The sequence below is a fragment of the Mustelus asterias genome, chromosome 2 (genome assembly GCF_964213995.1).
Source record: "Mustelus asterias chromosome 2, sMusAst1.hap1.1, whole genome shotgun sequence".
In the NCBI taxonomy this organism is placed as follows: Eukaryota; Metazoa; Chordata; class Chondrichthyes; order Carcharhiniformes; family Triakidae; genus Mustelus; species Mustelus asterias.
In genome coordinates this window covers 13,742,321-13,759,203 of record NC_135802.1, presented here as the reverse complement: position 1 = coordinate 13,759,203, position 16,883 = coordinate 13,742,321, and the positions used below count along the sequence as shown (strand labels likewise).

General features: G+C 42.7%; 1 protein-coding gene across 3 annotated transcripts in view; it reads right to left on the bottom strand.

Annotated features, from left to right (window-relative positions):
- LOC144505339 (meiosis-specific coiled-coil domain-containing protein MEIOC-like) overlaps nt 1-16,883 on the bottom strand; it is a 94,084-nt gene that overhangs the window by 10,129 nt on the left and 67,072 nt on the right. For all 3 annotated transcript variants that reach the window (XM_078231462.1, XM_078231477.1, XM_078231470.1), the window contains 2 exons: nt 8,822-8,956; nt 62-242 (listed from right to left, as the gene is read on the bottom strand). In XM_078231462.1, the coding sequence (XP_078087588.1) occupies nt 62-242; nt 8,822-8,956 (316 nt within the window). The remainder of the gene's footprint in view (nt 1-61; nt 243-8,821; nt 8,957-16,883) is intronic.

Below are 16,883 nucleotides of genomic sequence, written 5' to 3'. Positions count from 1 at the left end.
TTCTCTTTTGCTTAAATTCCAATCACCTACACCTGAAGCTAATATACTGTGAACTGCTTACCCTTGTCATCATTGTAGCGAGGTGCTCCTTGTCGCTGACGATTTGCAGCATTAATTATCTCATCTTTACGACGTGCTTGAGTGACATGAATGGCTTCCAAATGGCAATTGAGGGTTGAAGATATATTAGCATGAACAGGAGAACTTCGGAGACGTTCCATTTTGCCAAGCAAAGTCAAAACCTGTCACACAAATCAAACATTAGCTAGAAAGACTTCCATTCTTAGTGAACATGTTACATTTTTTAAGAGATGAACTTAACGAGGCTAAATACTGCAATGATAGGTATTTCTCCATAAAGTTCCATTTTGGCCTCCAATTCCAAGAAGTAAAATGGAAAGTATAACCTTTGCATTAATTTCTGTTTACCAGTTTCAACCACAGTAACTTCATTGCAATTTTAATGTAAGCCTACTTGTGACATTAAATAAATAAACTTAAACTTCTCCCTTGCCTCTGAGACAGATGGTTCCAACTCCAGGATTTACAGAACAATAATCCAGGTTGACACTATAGTATTGAGGTGCCATTTTTGAGGAAGATATAGAGGTAATGTCACTGGATGAGTAAGTCAAAAGCCTGGGCATGTTCCAGAGGCATGAGTTTGAATCCCACTACATCAGCTCGGGAACTTAATATTCAATTATCAGCAGAGGTGGCAGTGTGTTTAGGATTGACAGAAGAAAAAAAAAGGAGAAGCTCTTTTACAAGGTACGGGGAGCCCAACTACAAAGTGAACCTGGCCAGACAGGGATGGGAATCTTCCCTAATCAGTTCTGTCAGTCACTTCCTTTTTGCCTTTTCATATCTTGTATCCCTGAATTTTAAGCACTCAGTCCAAATCATTTTAAGCCACATTTCTATTATTGCCACTACATCAGATTATCACAATATTTGCGCTTGCGGCCAGGGCCAGGGAGAGAAATTAGCAGCTCTCGCACTTCTCCTGTTTTTAGATCCCTTATCTATTTCTGCTTCCATCCACCACCACCCCCCAAGCTTTAACCCTTCTCCTTGATAATGCATGATATATTTTCCCCTTTCAAGATTTGTGAATCAATTCACAAAACAACCACAAAAAAGTCCTGGTAAAATGATAATGCTCATTGTTGGCATCTGGTTACAAATATGGTCTGATATATAAAGGAACAGGAACAGGCCCTTCGGCCCTCCAAGCCTGCACCGGTCATGCTGCCCGACTTAACTAAAAAAAACCCTCCCTTCCGGGGACCATATCCCTCCATTCTCATCCTATTCATGTATTTGTCAAGACGCCCCTTAAAAGCCACTATCGTATCCGCTTCCACTACCTCCCCCGGCAGCGAGTTCCAGGCACCCACTACTCTCTGTGTAAAAAATCTGCCTCGTACATCTCCTTTAAACCTTGCCCCTCGCACCTTAAACCTGTGCCCTCTAGTAATTGACTCTTCCACCCTGGGAAAATGCTTCTGACTATCCACTCTGTCCATGCCGGTCATAACTTTGTGGACTTCTATCAGGTCGCCCCTCAACCTCCGTCGTTCCAGTGAGAACAAACCAAGTTTGTCCAACCTCTCCTCATCGCTAATGCCCTCCATACCAGGCAACATCCTGGTAAATCTTTTCTGTACCCTTTCCAAAGCCTCCACATCCTTCTGGTGATGTAGCGACCAGAATTGAACACTATATTCCAAGTGCAACCTAACTAAGGTTCTATAAAGCTGCAACGACTTGCCAATTTTTAACTCAATGCCCTGGCCGATGAAGGCAAGCATGCCGTATGCCTTCTTGACTACTTTCTCCACCTACGTCGCCACTTGTGACCTGTGTACTGTACACTCAGATCGCTTTGCCTATCAATACTCTTTGCCATTTACTGTATATTTTCTATCTGTATTAGATCTTCCAAAATGCATTACCTCACATTTGTCCAGATTAAATGCAGCATGGGTCATTAATATTGAAAGCAGAAACAATATAACGCAGTACTAAGTTTATGTGCACCCTGTAGGTGATCCCACTGCAACTATTAAACAAACCAGAGAGTACAAATCTTACTTTAACAGCATTGTGCAATGTTGTTAATCTGACAGGAAAATATCCCATTAGCTATTTATAACACTGAGCAGATAATAACAATGATTTTGGTGATTGCCTCAGACATCATTAACATATTCTGCACCTCAATGACAGTAAATTCGTATTGGAAGAAAGATTCAATGTACAGTGGAATGATTGAACAACTTAGGTCTTCACTGTCGGTAAGACGTTTTGAGGCCCTCAGGTGTCTGTGTGACACAACCTTTAAGAGGCCAGAGGACAAAAGACTGAACGGTTCACAACTGAATCTGTGTTTCCTTGATCACAAGCCTGAAGACGCTGCTGATTGCTCCTTCTTCTCACTACAATATATTTTCAACATCTACAATGCAATACAGCTTTTTTTTAACAAATTTCAATAACTCATTAAAAGCACCAAGATAGAGTGGGATAATAGGTAAGCAAACAAAAAGATAAGACTGAAGTAAATGGGAAAGACTCTTGAGTATCATATGCAATGTAACACCGGTTACTGGTTCACTACGAGCCCATTATGCATTCTTCTTATGAATCTCGCCACACAAAGCCTACTCAGTGAACTTACATTGGCAACAAATTAAACAAGAACTCCAGCCATGATTCCACTCTCCATTTGCAAGATAATTATGGATGAGAAATACCACCTAGCCCAGTTCATCTCATCCAAAATGACAAACAAACATACATATTAGGAGCAGGAGTAAGCCATTCTGCCCCTTGAGCCAGCTCCACTATTTGATAACATTGCATACATACCAGTGACTTAAACTCAGCAATATTTAATTGTCAAGCGATTTTGAACATCGTGAAAGGTGCTGTATAAATATAGGTTTTGTTTTTGTTTCATTTCAGCTGCATCCAGTAGGCAGAATGACTGCAGCAATTGAAATTGGAGGCCCGGTGCTGACTTTCTAAGGATATTTAATCATAGCGCAATCAACTGTTAGGAAAGTGGCTACAAAGACATCACAACATTTACAAAACAATTTAATTCTGTAGCTGTTGCAACCTTTCCATTCTGACATCTCTGACCCCAAACCACTGTTATACAATTGCATTGTGCACTGTGAATTTACAGCCTATCCACAGATTCCCTATAATGTTTCATTACATTTGTACTCAATGCTTGTGCAAATAGTATTAAAAAAGATCTAATTGTTCGAGGTGTGAGAAACAGACAAATTAAGTGGAAAAACTTACTTAATAAATAAGAAACTCCAACAGCAAAAAAAGTGTGACAGTGAAGTTCCAAGAGAAATCATGTCTCGAAGCACTGGGATAAAGCCCCTTTATGGTAAAAACCCATTAGGCTGTTTCTTTGCCAAAGGTACAACGGATGATCAGGAAACCTCATTCCCAGAGAAATTTTAGTCCCCACAGTGTGATTACCTTTGGCTAGATTGTGCGCAGGATCAAACAAAGATTTGTAAAACCTCACTTGAAGCAATCTCTTAATGATCGACAGATTTTTTTCCTGAAACTTTACAAGAGTAAAAAAAGGGTGATTGTGAGTAAAAACCCCATTTTGCATCACTTCTGGTTTTTAGTTTCTTACATTTATTTTGATGACACATAGGATTCTCAAGCCTCTGGTACATCAACACTGCACGTCATTATAATTGTAACTACTTTAGGGTATAATGAAAATTTACATTGCTATTTATATGCTGATTTAAATTCAAAATAGATTTTTTTTAGAAATATTTAATTCTGTGGTACTTAAAGTGACCCACCTAACCCTTAAAACTCTCTCCAACCTTACCAACAACAGCTCTCCACCCCTCTACAAGCCCCCCAGCACCCCAACTCTATCCTCCCCATTCACATCCCCTTCAACTTCACCCCAACACTCATGCAACCCTCTCCACCCAACCTTCCTCAACCCCCACAAACCCTCCCTCCAACCTCTCTCCAAACTCCCCTCAAGCTCTCCCACAATGCTGTTACTATTTTTCAACTGAGAGCACTCTCATTAACAGTTGCACTGCTGCTGACCTTCAGGTAGCCCCCCACCTTCTTCCCCCCAACCCCCACAGAGTTCCCTTCTCAATCATGCCCCCTTCTGCAGAGTTCCCCCAGCAGTTTTTTTACTGAACACATATTTAAAGACGAGGAAAAATAATCTGGGATGGCAATGAAAAACATAAAAAACAAAAAATGAACTGAGATCACACCCAGCCAGCAGGGCCCAGAATTAGGCACAATCCCAGGTGAGGGTAAAAGTTGCAGGAGATGCCACCAATCCTGAAATATTTACCGTCATCTAATTTACTGTACATACAATAACCATTTAAAAAATGATACCTGCAAATAAAGGATACTTGATGTAATGTCCCTTGTGTTCCTAATTTACAAATTTCATTGTATTTTTTGGAAACATTTAATGAATAACTAACATTAGTATTTCAACTATTTTGATTTAAAACTTCAATATTTACAAGTAACCTTTTCCCCTAAAGCCTTCCTGCAGACAAATGGTTAAAAATATTCTAAAACATAAAGGGCAGGATTCTCCAATCTCCTTCATTCCCATCCAATTGCCAAGAATGGAGAATTTGGCACTCAGCTAAAACTGCATTTACTGCAGCAGCACCAGACGTGGACAAGGTTGGAGGTTTCCAACGATAATCTTTTGGTAATCTTCCTCCACAATTCAATGATCTAGTTATAATAAGAGCAGGGAATATTAGAAATATACTGCCAACATGAGGATCTAAAAGAGGGAGGAAGAGCTGTTGCAGGAGGAGCCATGTGTCAGACTGATGAGAATGGTAATTCTGACAAATGCCTCCGTTTTTGCAAAGCCAGAAGGGTTCCATGCCTTCGCCAAAATAGCACCAGAGCCCAAAATCCAGAAGTCTGTCAAACCCAGCACACCCCCATTTTTGCTGGTGGTGGGAGGGATTAACAGGGTCACATATCCCCAGATCAGAGAGGCAGCTGCGCATTTAAAAGTGCAACTACCTTTAAACAGAAGCAATTTTGGTCACCCAAGTTTCTGAAACATGACTCATATGAAAAGATCTGAACCAGCTGGAGTTATTTAAAGAATTAAGATACCCTTTTGGGAGAAGTCAGGTTCCCTCTGGGATTGTTAGTAGACATGATTGTGTGTAAAAATTGTATGAAGTCTGTGGAATTGTCAGGCTGTCAAATTATTTAACTTCCTTGCCCTTTAAATGTTGAAAACAAAACACAGTAAGAAGTCTCACAACACCAGGTTAAAGTCCAACAGGTTTATTTGGTAGCAAATACCATAAGCTTTCGGAGCGCTGCTCCTTCGTCAGATGGATTTCCACTCCATTTCCACTCCATCTGATGAAGGAGCAGCGCTCCGAAAGCTTATGGTATTTGCTACCAAATAAACCTGTTGGACTTTAACCTGGTGTTGTGAGACTTCTTACTGTGTTGACCCCAGTCCAACGCCGGCATCTCCACATCATGAAAAAAAAACATCCAGTGTGCAGTTGAAAAGCAAAATCAGTGCTTGAAATTTCAATGGATGGAAATTTCAATAGGATATAGATCGGTTGGAGACTTGGGCGGAGAGATGGCAGATGGAGTTTAATCCGGACAAATGTGAGGTAATGCATTTTGGAAGGTCTAATACAGATAGGAAATATACAGTAAATGGCAGAACCCTTAAGAGTATTGATAGGCAAAGGGATCTGGGTGACAAGGTACACAGGTCACTGAAAGTGGCAGCGCGGGTGGAGAAGGTAGTCAAGAATGCATACGGCATGCTTGCCTTCATCGGCCAGGGCATTGAGTTTAAAAATTGGCAAGTCATGTTGCAGCTGTACAGAACCTTAGTTAGGCCGCACTTGGAATATAGTGTTCAATTCTGGTCGCCACACTACCAGAAGGATGTGGAGGCTTTGGAGAGGGGACAGAAAAGATTTACCAGGATGCTGCCTGGTATGGAAGGCATTAGCTATGAGGAGAGGTTGGAGAAACTTGGTTTGTTCTCACTGGAATGACGGAGGTTGAAGGGCGACCTGATAGAAGTCAGATTATGAGAGTCATGGACAGAGTGGATAGTCAGAAGCTTTTTCCCAGGGTGGAAGAGTCAATTATTAGGGGGTACAGGTTTAAGGTGCGAGGGGCAAGGTTTAAAGGAGATGTACGAGGCAGATTTTTTACACAGAGAGTAGTGGGTGCCTGGAACTCGTTGCCGGGGGAGGTAGTGGAAGCGGCTACGATAGTGACTTTTAAAGGGCGTCTTGACAAATACATGAATAGAATGGGAATAGAGGAATATGGTCCCCGGAAGGCTAGGGAGTTTTAGTTAAGTCGGGCAGCATGGTTGGTGCAGGCTTGGAGGGCCGAAGGGCCTGTTCCTGTGCTGTAATTTTCTTTGTTCTTTTGTTGTTCACATAGTGTGAATGCTATTATAGTTTTCTTTTTATTCATTCGTGAGACATGGGCGTTGTTGGCTGGCCAGCATTTATTGCCCATCCCTAGTTAACATTGTTCAGAAGGCAGATGAGAGTCAATCACATTGCTGTGGCTCTGGAGTCACATGTAAAGTTTATTTATTCGTGTCACAAGTAGGATGACATTAACATTGCAATGAAGTCACTGTGACAATCCCCTTGACGCCACATTCCGGTGCCTGTTTGGGTACACCCATGGAGAATTTAGCATGGCCAATGCACCTAACCAGCATGTGGGAGGAAACCGGAGCACCCAGAGGAAATCCACGCAGACATGGGGAGAACATGCAGACTCCGCACAGACAGTGACCCAAGCCAGGAATCGAACCCGGGTCCCTGGCGCTGAGGCAACAGTGCTAACCACTGTGCCACCGTACCGCCCCTCATAACTAGACCAGACTGGGTAAGGACGGCAGATTTCCTTCCCTAAAGGTCATTAGTGTTTTTACGATAATCGACAAGGTTTTACGGTCATCAGTAGATTCTTAATTCCAGATTTTTTTTATTGAATTCAAATTCCACCATCTGCCGTGGCGGGATTCGAACCCAGGTCCCCAGAACATTAGCTGAATTTCTAGATTAATTGTCTAGCAATAATTCCACCAGGCCAACACTTGCCCCCCCCCCCCCCCCCCCCTGCTTTGCTGCTTCCACAACCTATTACGATCACAGTGGTCTGTAAATTTAGTTGGATTGACAACTCCAAGTGGTTTTAACGAGATTAGCTGTCTTTGATGTGGGGCTATGAATACAAATGTTGAATTACGGGATTACATACTTGAAGGGATTTTAAATTATTGAATAGGCTTTTATCAATCATAGTGTTTTTTAAAAATATAGTAAAGTCTATAATAGATACTTAGAACTTTATTTCATGTCAGCATGATTCCCGAGGTCTGCCCATGGGGAATACTCGGTGGGTTAGCATGGAGAGTGTAAAGGGTGTTGGCCATAAATTGGCACTATGTTGGCATAGGGGAGATAAGTTGGCATGGATTGGATGAGGGACCATAAAGGTAGATAGTGGAGCACAGTTCGCATGGAAGTTATGAGGTGCCATGAGGATGGGAAGAGGAACATGAACTGGCATGGAGAGTAAGAAGGGCCATACAGAGGCATGAGGTGGCATGGATGGGTCATGGAGATGAAGGCTAGAAGGCTGTTTTTATTACAACTGGGACAAAGTTCCAGAGCATCAAGGAGAACCTTTAAACCAGACCACCTCAGCACCCGGCATCCCCTGTGGATGCCTTCGCATGGTTTTTGAGGTTGCGTGACTCCTCTTAGCACCTGCGTCCCTGGAAAGAAAATCTGCAGGTCACATCAGTTTTTCTTGAGTCAGGACATTCCATTTTAGTAGAAAGATTCCACAGACTCACTGATTTATTATTATATGCAGTTCAATGTGGGATGCTTAAAAAACCACTTATAAGTGCCAGAGACTTACAGAGGTGCCTATTTTCAAAACTGTAAAGATGAAGACTGCACAGTTGAAGGAAAAAGCAAAACAAGAATCATCACAAAGACAACCTCTCACACCTCCTAGTATTTCTCTGTTGTTTTGGCAGAATCTCAGCAGTTTTCCTAGCTTCTCTCCTGCATGGTCTACTGAAAGCAGGTTAGGTGGATTGGCCATGCTAAATTGCCCCTAGTGTCCCATAATGTATAGGTTAGTGGGGTAAATATGTGGGGTTATGGGGATAGGGCCTAGGTCAGAGAGTCAGTGCAGACTCAATAGACTGACCTGCAGATTTTCTGCACTGCAGGGATTCTAAAATAGAGAAACCAATGCCAAATTTAAATTGAATATTAAAAAGGTTCCTAAATGTTTACAAGTCTACTATGAGAACAAGTAATAGACTTGTGCCCATATTTCTTCAGTTTTGTGGCAACACAAAGGAAAGGAAAAATTAATGAAGAAAGTAGTTATGTATTGGTCTAGGGTTGTTCTTTCATATCCATTTCAAAGATACAATATTAGTGGCCTATCATCAGGTTGCTTCCCTACTCTTTCTCTGCATAGCCACTGTGTGATTGGGTACAGCCTAAGACCTTCAAATTACTATATACATTCACAAATGTTTAGCGCATACCCGCTATTCCTTTGTGTCTATTTTAATTGAAATTTTTATTTTAAAATCAACTTCTCATAATTACAAAAAAATTCAAAATTGAATGTTAATTAAGGCCTGAGCGAATGGACAAAACAAAAACAAATTGTGGTAAAAAATTAAACAGAAAATAAACACTCCTAATACGAAACGTACCCTAGCTTGTTCACGTAACTGATCAACAATTAAACGATCTACTCTTGAGGGATTGGAAGGCAGGCGAGGAATAGGAGTATTGTTTGAACTGGACACTCGCTTTCCAGGAAAATTTCTTGCAAGCTCAGCTTCAGTCTGTAATAAAAAAATAAAATAAAAGTGAAGAATGAGATCAATGTTTTAAATTTGTCTTCCTAGGTGTCTGTTACAAGTTCGTGAAGTAACTTTGATGAATAGGTTCACATCATCTGTGAACATGAATGGACACAAGTGTAGAGGAATATCAAAATTTGCTAATGATATGAATCAGAGAGTTGATAAACAATGAAGAACACTAATGAACTGAAGAAATGTCGGAAATTCAGTCAGTACATTTTTAGTAAAAGAACAGAATGGAAACATACCCTAATAAGATAAAAATTCTCAATACAGAGGAACAGAAAGATCTAGATTCAGATCTTAAAAAATAGTTTCAGGCAGAAAGGATCAAAAAAAGGCATCCTAAGTGCTAAATATAGGGGCACTAATTATAAATGCAAGGAGGCAAATGAATCTATACAGGGAATTGGTTAGGCCACAATTGGAGTACTGTTTCTTTGCCAGTTTACAAAGCATCTAACAAAGCATTGCCTTCATTGCTGAACATCACACTAACATGCAGCCAAGTGCTCTTATGCTTTTGGCTAGCAGGGGAATGCAGTTAGGTCTTGAAAGGGAAGATGGAGAAAGGGTTAATGACAGTGGGAGCTCTTCGCAGGGCTCCACTTCTCAGACTTTTTTCCCTCTCCTTCCACTGCACAAGTTGCCTCCTGCCCCATGACCAAATTTACCTCCACAAAGGTGGGCAGGTTTTGATGCGGCCTTCACGGGCTCCAAGATTAGAGTCCTAGGCATCTCGTGTTGTCAGAACAAGAAAACCAGCAATCTAATTGTAGTTCTTCTGAAACTACAGGAATAAAAGTATAAAAGAACATTCTTAATTACCCTTATTGCATCAAAATCTGCCTCCCCATGCCTGAGAAAATTCTTCAATGGGGTGTAAACAAGTTGGAAAGAAAATGGAGTTGTCGATAGATGTCCCTCAATTTGAGGATGACATCAATTCAGGGTCCTGAATTTCTGCCATATAACGGAACAGGCAGCTTCTCAACCTGCATATCTTTGGGCACATGAGGCAGACAGTCCATAATGTAATGGGATCCAGAGTGCAGGAAGCTTCGTTTTTTTCCCTTCCCTGCAGCTGTTCAACTTGTGATTAAGATGTTGTGACTCAAAGCATCCTGCAGCTTGATGGACAAGTTGTGACTGTTCTGAACGCTTGATAACAAGTTACTACCAGACAATAATGTTAATGATCCAATATGTTTCAAGAAGAGCTTCAGAATATCTTTGAAACAATTTGTTGAAAGTCGGTCATTTGACAACTGACAAAATAGGACTGGTCTGGTAAACAGTTTTTAGCCATCTGGACATGGTGTTCAGTCCATGGAAGTTGATTTTGCAGGAGTTTTGCCTGAATGCTTGTGGCACTGGCTTTAACAAGGACACTAGCATTTGTTTAATAGTCTTCCACTGAATCTGGAGAATATGACATAGGTGTTACTGATAGAATTTATTTATTATTCTTACGTGTCACTGATACATAGTTCAAATCTTACTATAGCATAGGAATAAGTTGGCAACAACTGCTCTGCATACTAGGACTTCTGTTGACTTGCAAAAGTTTTTGTTGTCAAACACTCGCTTGTTTGTAGAAGGTCAAGCTGAAGCTGATGATTCAGTGTTGGATCTCTTCATTAATGGTGGCCTTTTGGAAGAGGTGGTTTCCATAATATGGGAAGTGCTCAGCATATTCCAGAGTCTCTCCATCATCATACAAAGGGTGGAATATCTGGCTAACTGGGTGTGGGCAAATATATAAGTTTTGTTTTGACAACACTTAAGGGAAATCAGAGTTCCGTGTTTGCAGAATTGGAGAGATCGAATGTTGTTTGCAAATCTGGTGCAGAGTGGGCAATGCCACTGCAGTCATGTGCAAAAGGTAATGATGAGATCTATGGTGGTCAATTTAATTTTGTCACAGAGGCAGCTGAGGTTAGAGTTTTCCATCCAAATGGTACTTACTACTGGTACCAGACAGTTGATCTTTGATGAGGTAAACAGCCATTGTCAAGTACGATTGTAAATAGTATGGGGGCTATCATGTAGCCTTGCCTGACTCCAGGCAAGATTTTGAAGGTGTCGGTTTCAGATCTCCCACTTAAGACAGTTTCAGTCATATCATCATGAAGCAATTGCAGGATTGTGATGAAGGTTCTTGGCCATCCAAATCATTGGAGCCTCACAACTCATTGAGTTAAATGCTTTGATTAGGCCAATTAATGAATGAAAGTGTTCTTGGCGTTATTCTTGATAGTTTTCTTCAATTTGTCTGGCAACAAAGACCATGTTAGAGGTTCCCTTTGATAAGGTCTAAAGCCACACTGTGTCTCTGGGAGGATTTCCTTAGCCACAGGAAGTAGGTAACTAAGGCAAATGCATGTCAAGATTTTCCTGACTATAGACAAGAGGGAAATACCTTGAGAGTTTCCATGGAATGATGCATCTTTCTTCTTGAAAATAGTTACAATTAATTCATTGCTGAAGTCACAGGAGAGTCCTTTTTCTTCCCAAAACCACAGGGTGAGTGCATTGAGTCTTGACATGAGCAGAAGAACATGGCCGAGGGAGTATCAAGTAGGAAAATGTGAGGTTATTAACTTTGATAGAAAGATTAGAAAACAGAAAGTGGAATTCTCCAACCTTGAGACTAACTGCAGGAGGCTCTGGTGATGCCTGTCTCACTGACCAAAATATTGGGGGGTGGGGGGGACCCACATCAGATTTGGTGCTTGGAACCTCATTAAGTATTCATTAATTATGCAAAGGTGAGTTCACCTCCGACTCTCCAGCGGGCTGACTGCTGATTCATCTGCCCACCATAAGCTAGAGGATTTGAAAGTCCCAGCGCCATATTTAAACATCGGTCCAGCACACTTGTATCACTCTCTTCGTCCACCTGTATTCATCAAACCATTCAGGATATCAGCAACCCAGAGAGAAAAAGGTTAATAGCCTCAAGTAGAAGGCAGCTCAATCTTCCAGCACCAGAGCCCTTGAGGCCCCAATTCAGGGAGCCCAGGTCCAACGCATGTCCTCTTCTTCAGGGACGGCTCAAAGAAACAGTGGACCTCACCTAACCTCTCCGGTCTGGGACACTGTTGCCCAGGAGGAGAGCTTGACTGTCACCTGCCCATAAAGCGCTATCCAGTGCAGGAGGCAGATGAATTATCTCATCCACTCTGCCAGGGTAAGTCCTCTCTCAGCCCCGTCCACTATCAAACTCTCAGTATGGCATCATTTACTCAAATGGCTACTCTCTTCATGGATCTCATACATTCAGTTGCAGGAAACACATGTCAACACCTTCCCAGTTACCTTGTTGCTTGAACTTCAAATTGGCAGGAAAATTGGCATGTTTGCTACATTTCTCACCAACTTTTACAGATGCCCCGTAGAAAACATTATTTCTAGTTGTATCACAGCTTGGTATGGCACCTGCTCAGTCCAAAACCACAAGAAACTACAAAGGGTCATGAACGAAGCCCAGTCCATCACACAAACAGTCTCCCATCTATTGACTCTGTTTTTCCAAGATAGTGGGCACTGTAGACAATCAGCATAATCAAGGACCCCACACAGCCCAGACATACTCTCTTCCACCTTCTTTCGTCGGGAAAAAGATACAGAAATCTGAGGACACGTACCAACCGACTCAAGAACAGTTTCTTCCCTGCTGTTATCAAACTTTTGAATGGACCTACCTCGTATTAAGTTGATCTTTCTCTACACCCTAGCTATGACTGTAACACTACATTCTGCATTCTCTCCTTTCCTTCTCTACCTATGGTATGTTTTGTCTGTATAGCGTGCAAGAAACAGTACTTTTCACTACATACCAATACATGTGACAATAATAAATCAAATCAAATCAAATCTCTGTTCCTTCTGGGTAGGGCGCACCAAACATAGGGGAAATGCATTTCACCCAACCTTTGCTCTCTGATCACATCTCTTTCGTTTGTCTCCATATGGGCCAAACTTGCGCACAAGCATGAATGAGCTCAGACAGGAGAATGGACAGCAGAGATCATTGTCTGTTTGATGAGGCTGAAGCTCAGTCCATCTTGCAAACCAGCCTCCCATCCATTGACTCTGTCTACACTCCCAGCAGCCAGCATAATCAAGGACCCCACACACCCCGGACATTCTTTCTTCGTCTTATTCTATTGGGGAAAAGATACAAAATCAGTTTCAGCTCATCCACTAAAACCGTCCTTCTGTCATTTGCAGGTACAAGCAGGACGCGGTCAGCTAGCCAGCCCAGCACTTCTATGGGCCCCTGGATCAAGTCTGAGGATAAGGGGGCTTAGGAAAAACCATTAACCATGCTCAGCTGCACCCTCCAACAGTGCAGAGACCCATACATCAGTGGGGCATAGCTCAAGGTTAGAATCAGGGTCACTTTCTGGAGAACATCTCACAGACACTCTCCACAGCAATTGGAGACAGGGCCAGCCCAGATCTCCAGCACTTTGAGGGCTACTAGAGACCAGCCACCTGCTTAGTCCCGGTTAGAACAAAAAACAAAGAAAAAACAGCACAGGAACAGGCCCTTCGGCCCTCCAAGCATGTGCCGATATCCGAGTCCGTATCCTTCTATTTCCTCCCTATTCATGTACCCATCCAGATGCCTCTTAAATGTTGCAAATGTGCCTGCTTCCACCATATCCTCTGGCAGTGTGTTCCAGGCACCCATCACTCTCTGCATGAAAAACTTCCCTTGCACTTCTCCCTTAAACTTTCTCCCCTCACCTTGAACCTGTACCCCCTTATATTGACACTTCCATCCTTGGAAAAAGCTTCTGACTATCCACCCTGTCTATGTCGCTCATAATTTTGTAGACCTCTATCAGGTCTCCTCTCAGCCTACGTCTTTCCAGTGAAAAAATCCTAGTTTATTCAACCTCTTCTCATAGCCAACACGCTCAAGACCAAGAAACATTCTTCTTTGCACTCTCTCCAAAGCTTCCACATCCTTCTGATAGTGTGGTGACCAGAACTGCATGCAATACTCCAAATGCCGCCTAACCAAGATTTTATATAGCTGCAACATGATTTTCCAACTCTTGTTCTCAATGCCCCGACTGATGAAGGCAAGCATGCCATATGTCTTCTTAATCACCTTGGCCACCTGTATTGCCACTTTTAGGGATCTGTGACCTGCACACCCAAATCCCGCTGTATGTTAATGTTCCTAAAGGTTCTGTCATTTACAGTACGATTCACACCTAAATGTGATCCTCCAAAATGCATCACCTCGCATTTGTCCGGATTAAACTCCAATGGCCATTTCTGTGCCCAAGTCTCCAATTTATCTATATTCTTTTGTATCCTGTAGATAATGGGCAGATTTTACGGCCTCACTTGGGTGAGACTGGAAATTCCCACCTGAGGGCAACAGAGATTTCCGATGTTGGACCCTCGCCCGCTCCAATTCCGAGGTGGGCAAGGCGGTAGAGTTCCAGCCAATGTATCTCTGGAAGTGTCTGTCAGCTCATCAGTGGAGATGCAAAGAGAGACAGCGGAACATCAGGCAGAGTGTCGACAGTTATTCGTCAAAGCAGAGCGTACGATGGAGGAGTCCTTCTGCATTTAGTCTGATGTCATGTTTCTGTCATGCAAGCACCATGATGCCACCATGGGAAGGTCGGCAAATATTTTAGTCCAGCAGATCCTGCTGGATCTGCACTCCGTCATTCATTCCATGGGCACACACTCTGTGGGCACCATCAGAACATAGGCCATCTGCACACCAACTACACCTTAATGGAAAGGAAGGCCTTGCAGTTGATGAACATCAAAAAATTCTGCCTGGGAGCCCATATGGCCACATGGGTGCAGTCTAATTCTCACTGCACTCTAGAGAACCAGAGACAGCGGCAAAGTCCATGAACCTCTGAGCCTAGCTATCCTCATTCAGAGCAAAGTTCATATAATAATGGCAATAAAAGCAAAATATTGCAGATGCTGAAAATGTAAATTAAAAATAGAAAATGCTGGATAGAGTCAGCAAGTCTGGCAGCATCAGTGGAGAAAGAAATAGCATTAACATTTTGAGTCCATTAACTCGGTTTCTTTCTCCACAGATGCTGCCAGATTTGCTGACTGGCCAGCATTTTCTGTTTTTATTTCACATAATGATGGGCCTTCCTGTGAAGGTTGAAAGGTCACCTTTTGAATGCACCAATGTGCTACCGACTGTGAAATGCTGCATAGGTCCCCAGTTGCTGCCTGGGAAGAACAAGAGGCAAAAAAACTGAGTACTGCCACCACCTACAGGGCCACTGGCAGGGGGAAACCTTCAAACCCACATGGCGTTAGATCTTCTTGGAGGATGTGCAATATGTAGCGGACCAGATCTCTTGGGCAATCACAGCCTTGCCCTGCACTGCCTCGCACTCACTTGGAGAATGGAGACTCATGGATGACAGACTCTTGGTGTTACCAGTCATCTCTGCAGCCTGGGTCTCTGCTTCTCAGCCTCCTGTTGATGCTCATGCTCCCCCTAGCCTTGTCCCACATGCAGTGCCTCCTGCTGGAACTGCACACATGGGCAGCTTTGCCTCCTGCCTTAAATAAAGATTCATATAAAAGCTCCCTAAACTACTGGATCCATTTTCATTTTGCCTCCGATCTGAAAAGAGATGCTGAAGACCAGAATGGTTAAAGGGTGCTGAGTACAAGGTGCAAGACAGACCAATGGGAGAAGTTGGGCAGCTAAGCTTTGGCACCTTAGATTGCATTGTTCCTCGTGCTAAGTTACCCCTGGGACTGACTCTAGCACATACAGAAAGGTTAGCGGCATTCCATTCACTGATGTGACATCTGGAGTCCTATGGGGGAATGACAACCTGTGATTTACATAATTGAATCAACTTGGCTCTGACTTCCATTCATTCATTTGGCGTAACTATGAGCACTTGTTTCTTCATGGTGAATGAATGGAATCCGTTTGGTCACTGATGAATGGCCGTAATTGATAGTTCGCAACTTTCTTTCACTGATAGGATGGCACAATTGATCCTGTTGTGCTACCTTCACTATAGCCTTCGCTCTCCAAGACTGCATTACTATCTTCCACACTGTAGTTTTTCCAATTTGGCATGAGGCTATTTAATTTTGCCGATCCCTTTAAAAGTGCAAGTTTTGAAATCTGGTTTGCTGTTGCTTCCAGGGGAATGGAGTGTGTGCCCTGTGTAATTGTTCTGGTGTGGAGATGCCGGCGTTGGACTGGGGTAAACACAGTAAGAAGTCTCACAACACCAGGTTAAAGTCCAACAGGTTTATTTGGTAGCACAAGCCACTAGCTTTCGGAGCGCTGCCCCTTCATCAGGTGAGTGGAAGTTCTGTTCACAAGCAGGGCATATAAAGACACAAACTCAATTTACAAAATAAGGGTTGGAATGCGAGTTTTTACAGGTAATCTGATTACCTGTAAAGACTCGCATTCCAACCATTATTTTATAAATTGAGTTTGTCTTTATATGCCCTGTTTGTGAACAGAACTTCCACTCACCTGATGAAGGGGCAGCTCTCCGAAAGCTAGTGGCTTGTGCTACCAAATAAACCTGTTGGACTTTAACCTGATGTTGTGAGACTTCTTACTGTAATTGTTCTGGACCCTGGTCACTGTAGAGGCACCAAGTGAGTTTGTGTTCTAAGGAGCCCCAGAGCTCAGCGATTGTGAGGTCCACATAGCCACTGGATTGCCCATCTGTGACTCGTTGCCATTTCGCAGCAAGAATGTCTGCATTCTGTGACTCCTGTCTGCCAGCCCGAATTTAAACAGGAGCCTTGACATCGTTCCTGTTTCCAAAGAGGACCATAGATAGCAGTAGCCTTCACAATTCACCGCAGCCCCAATTTGTTCAATGTTTATGCAAACCTTCCCTAATGTGCA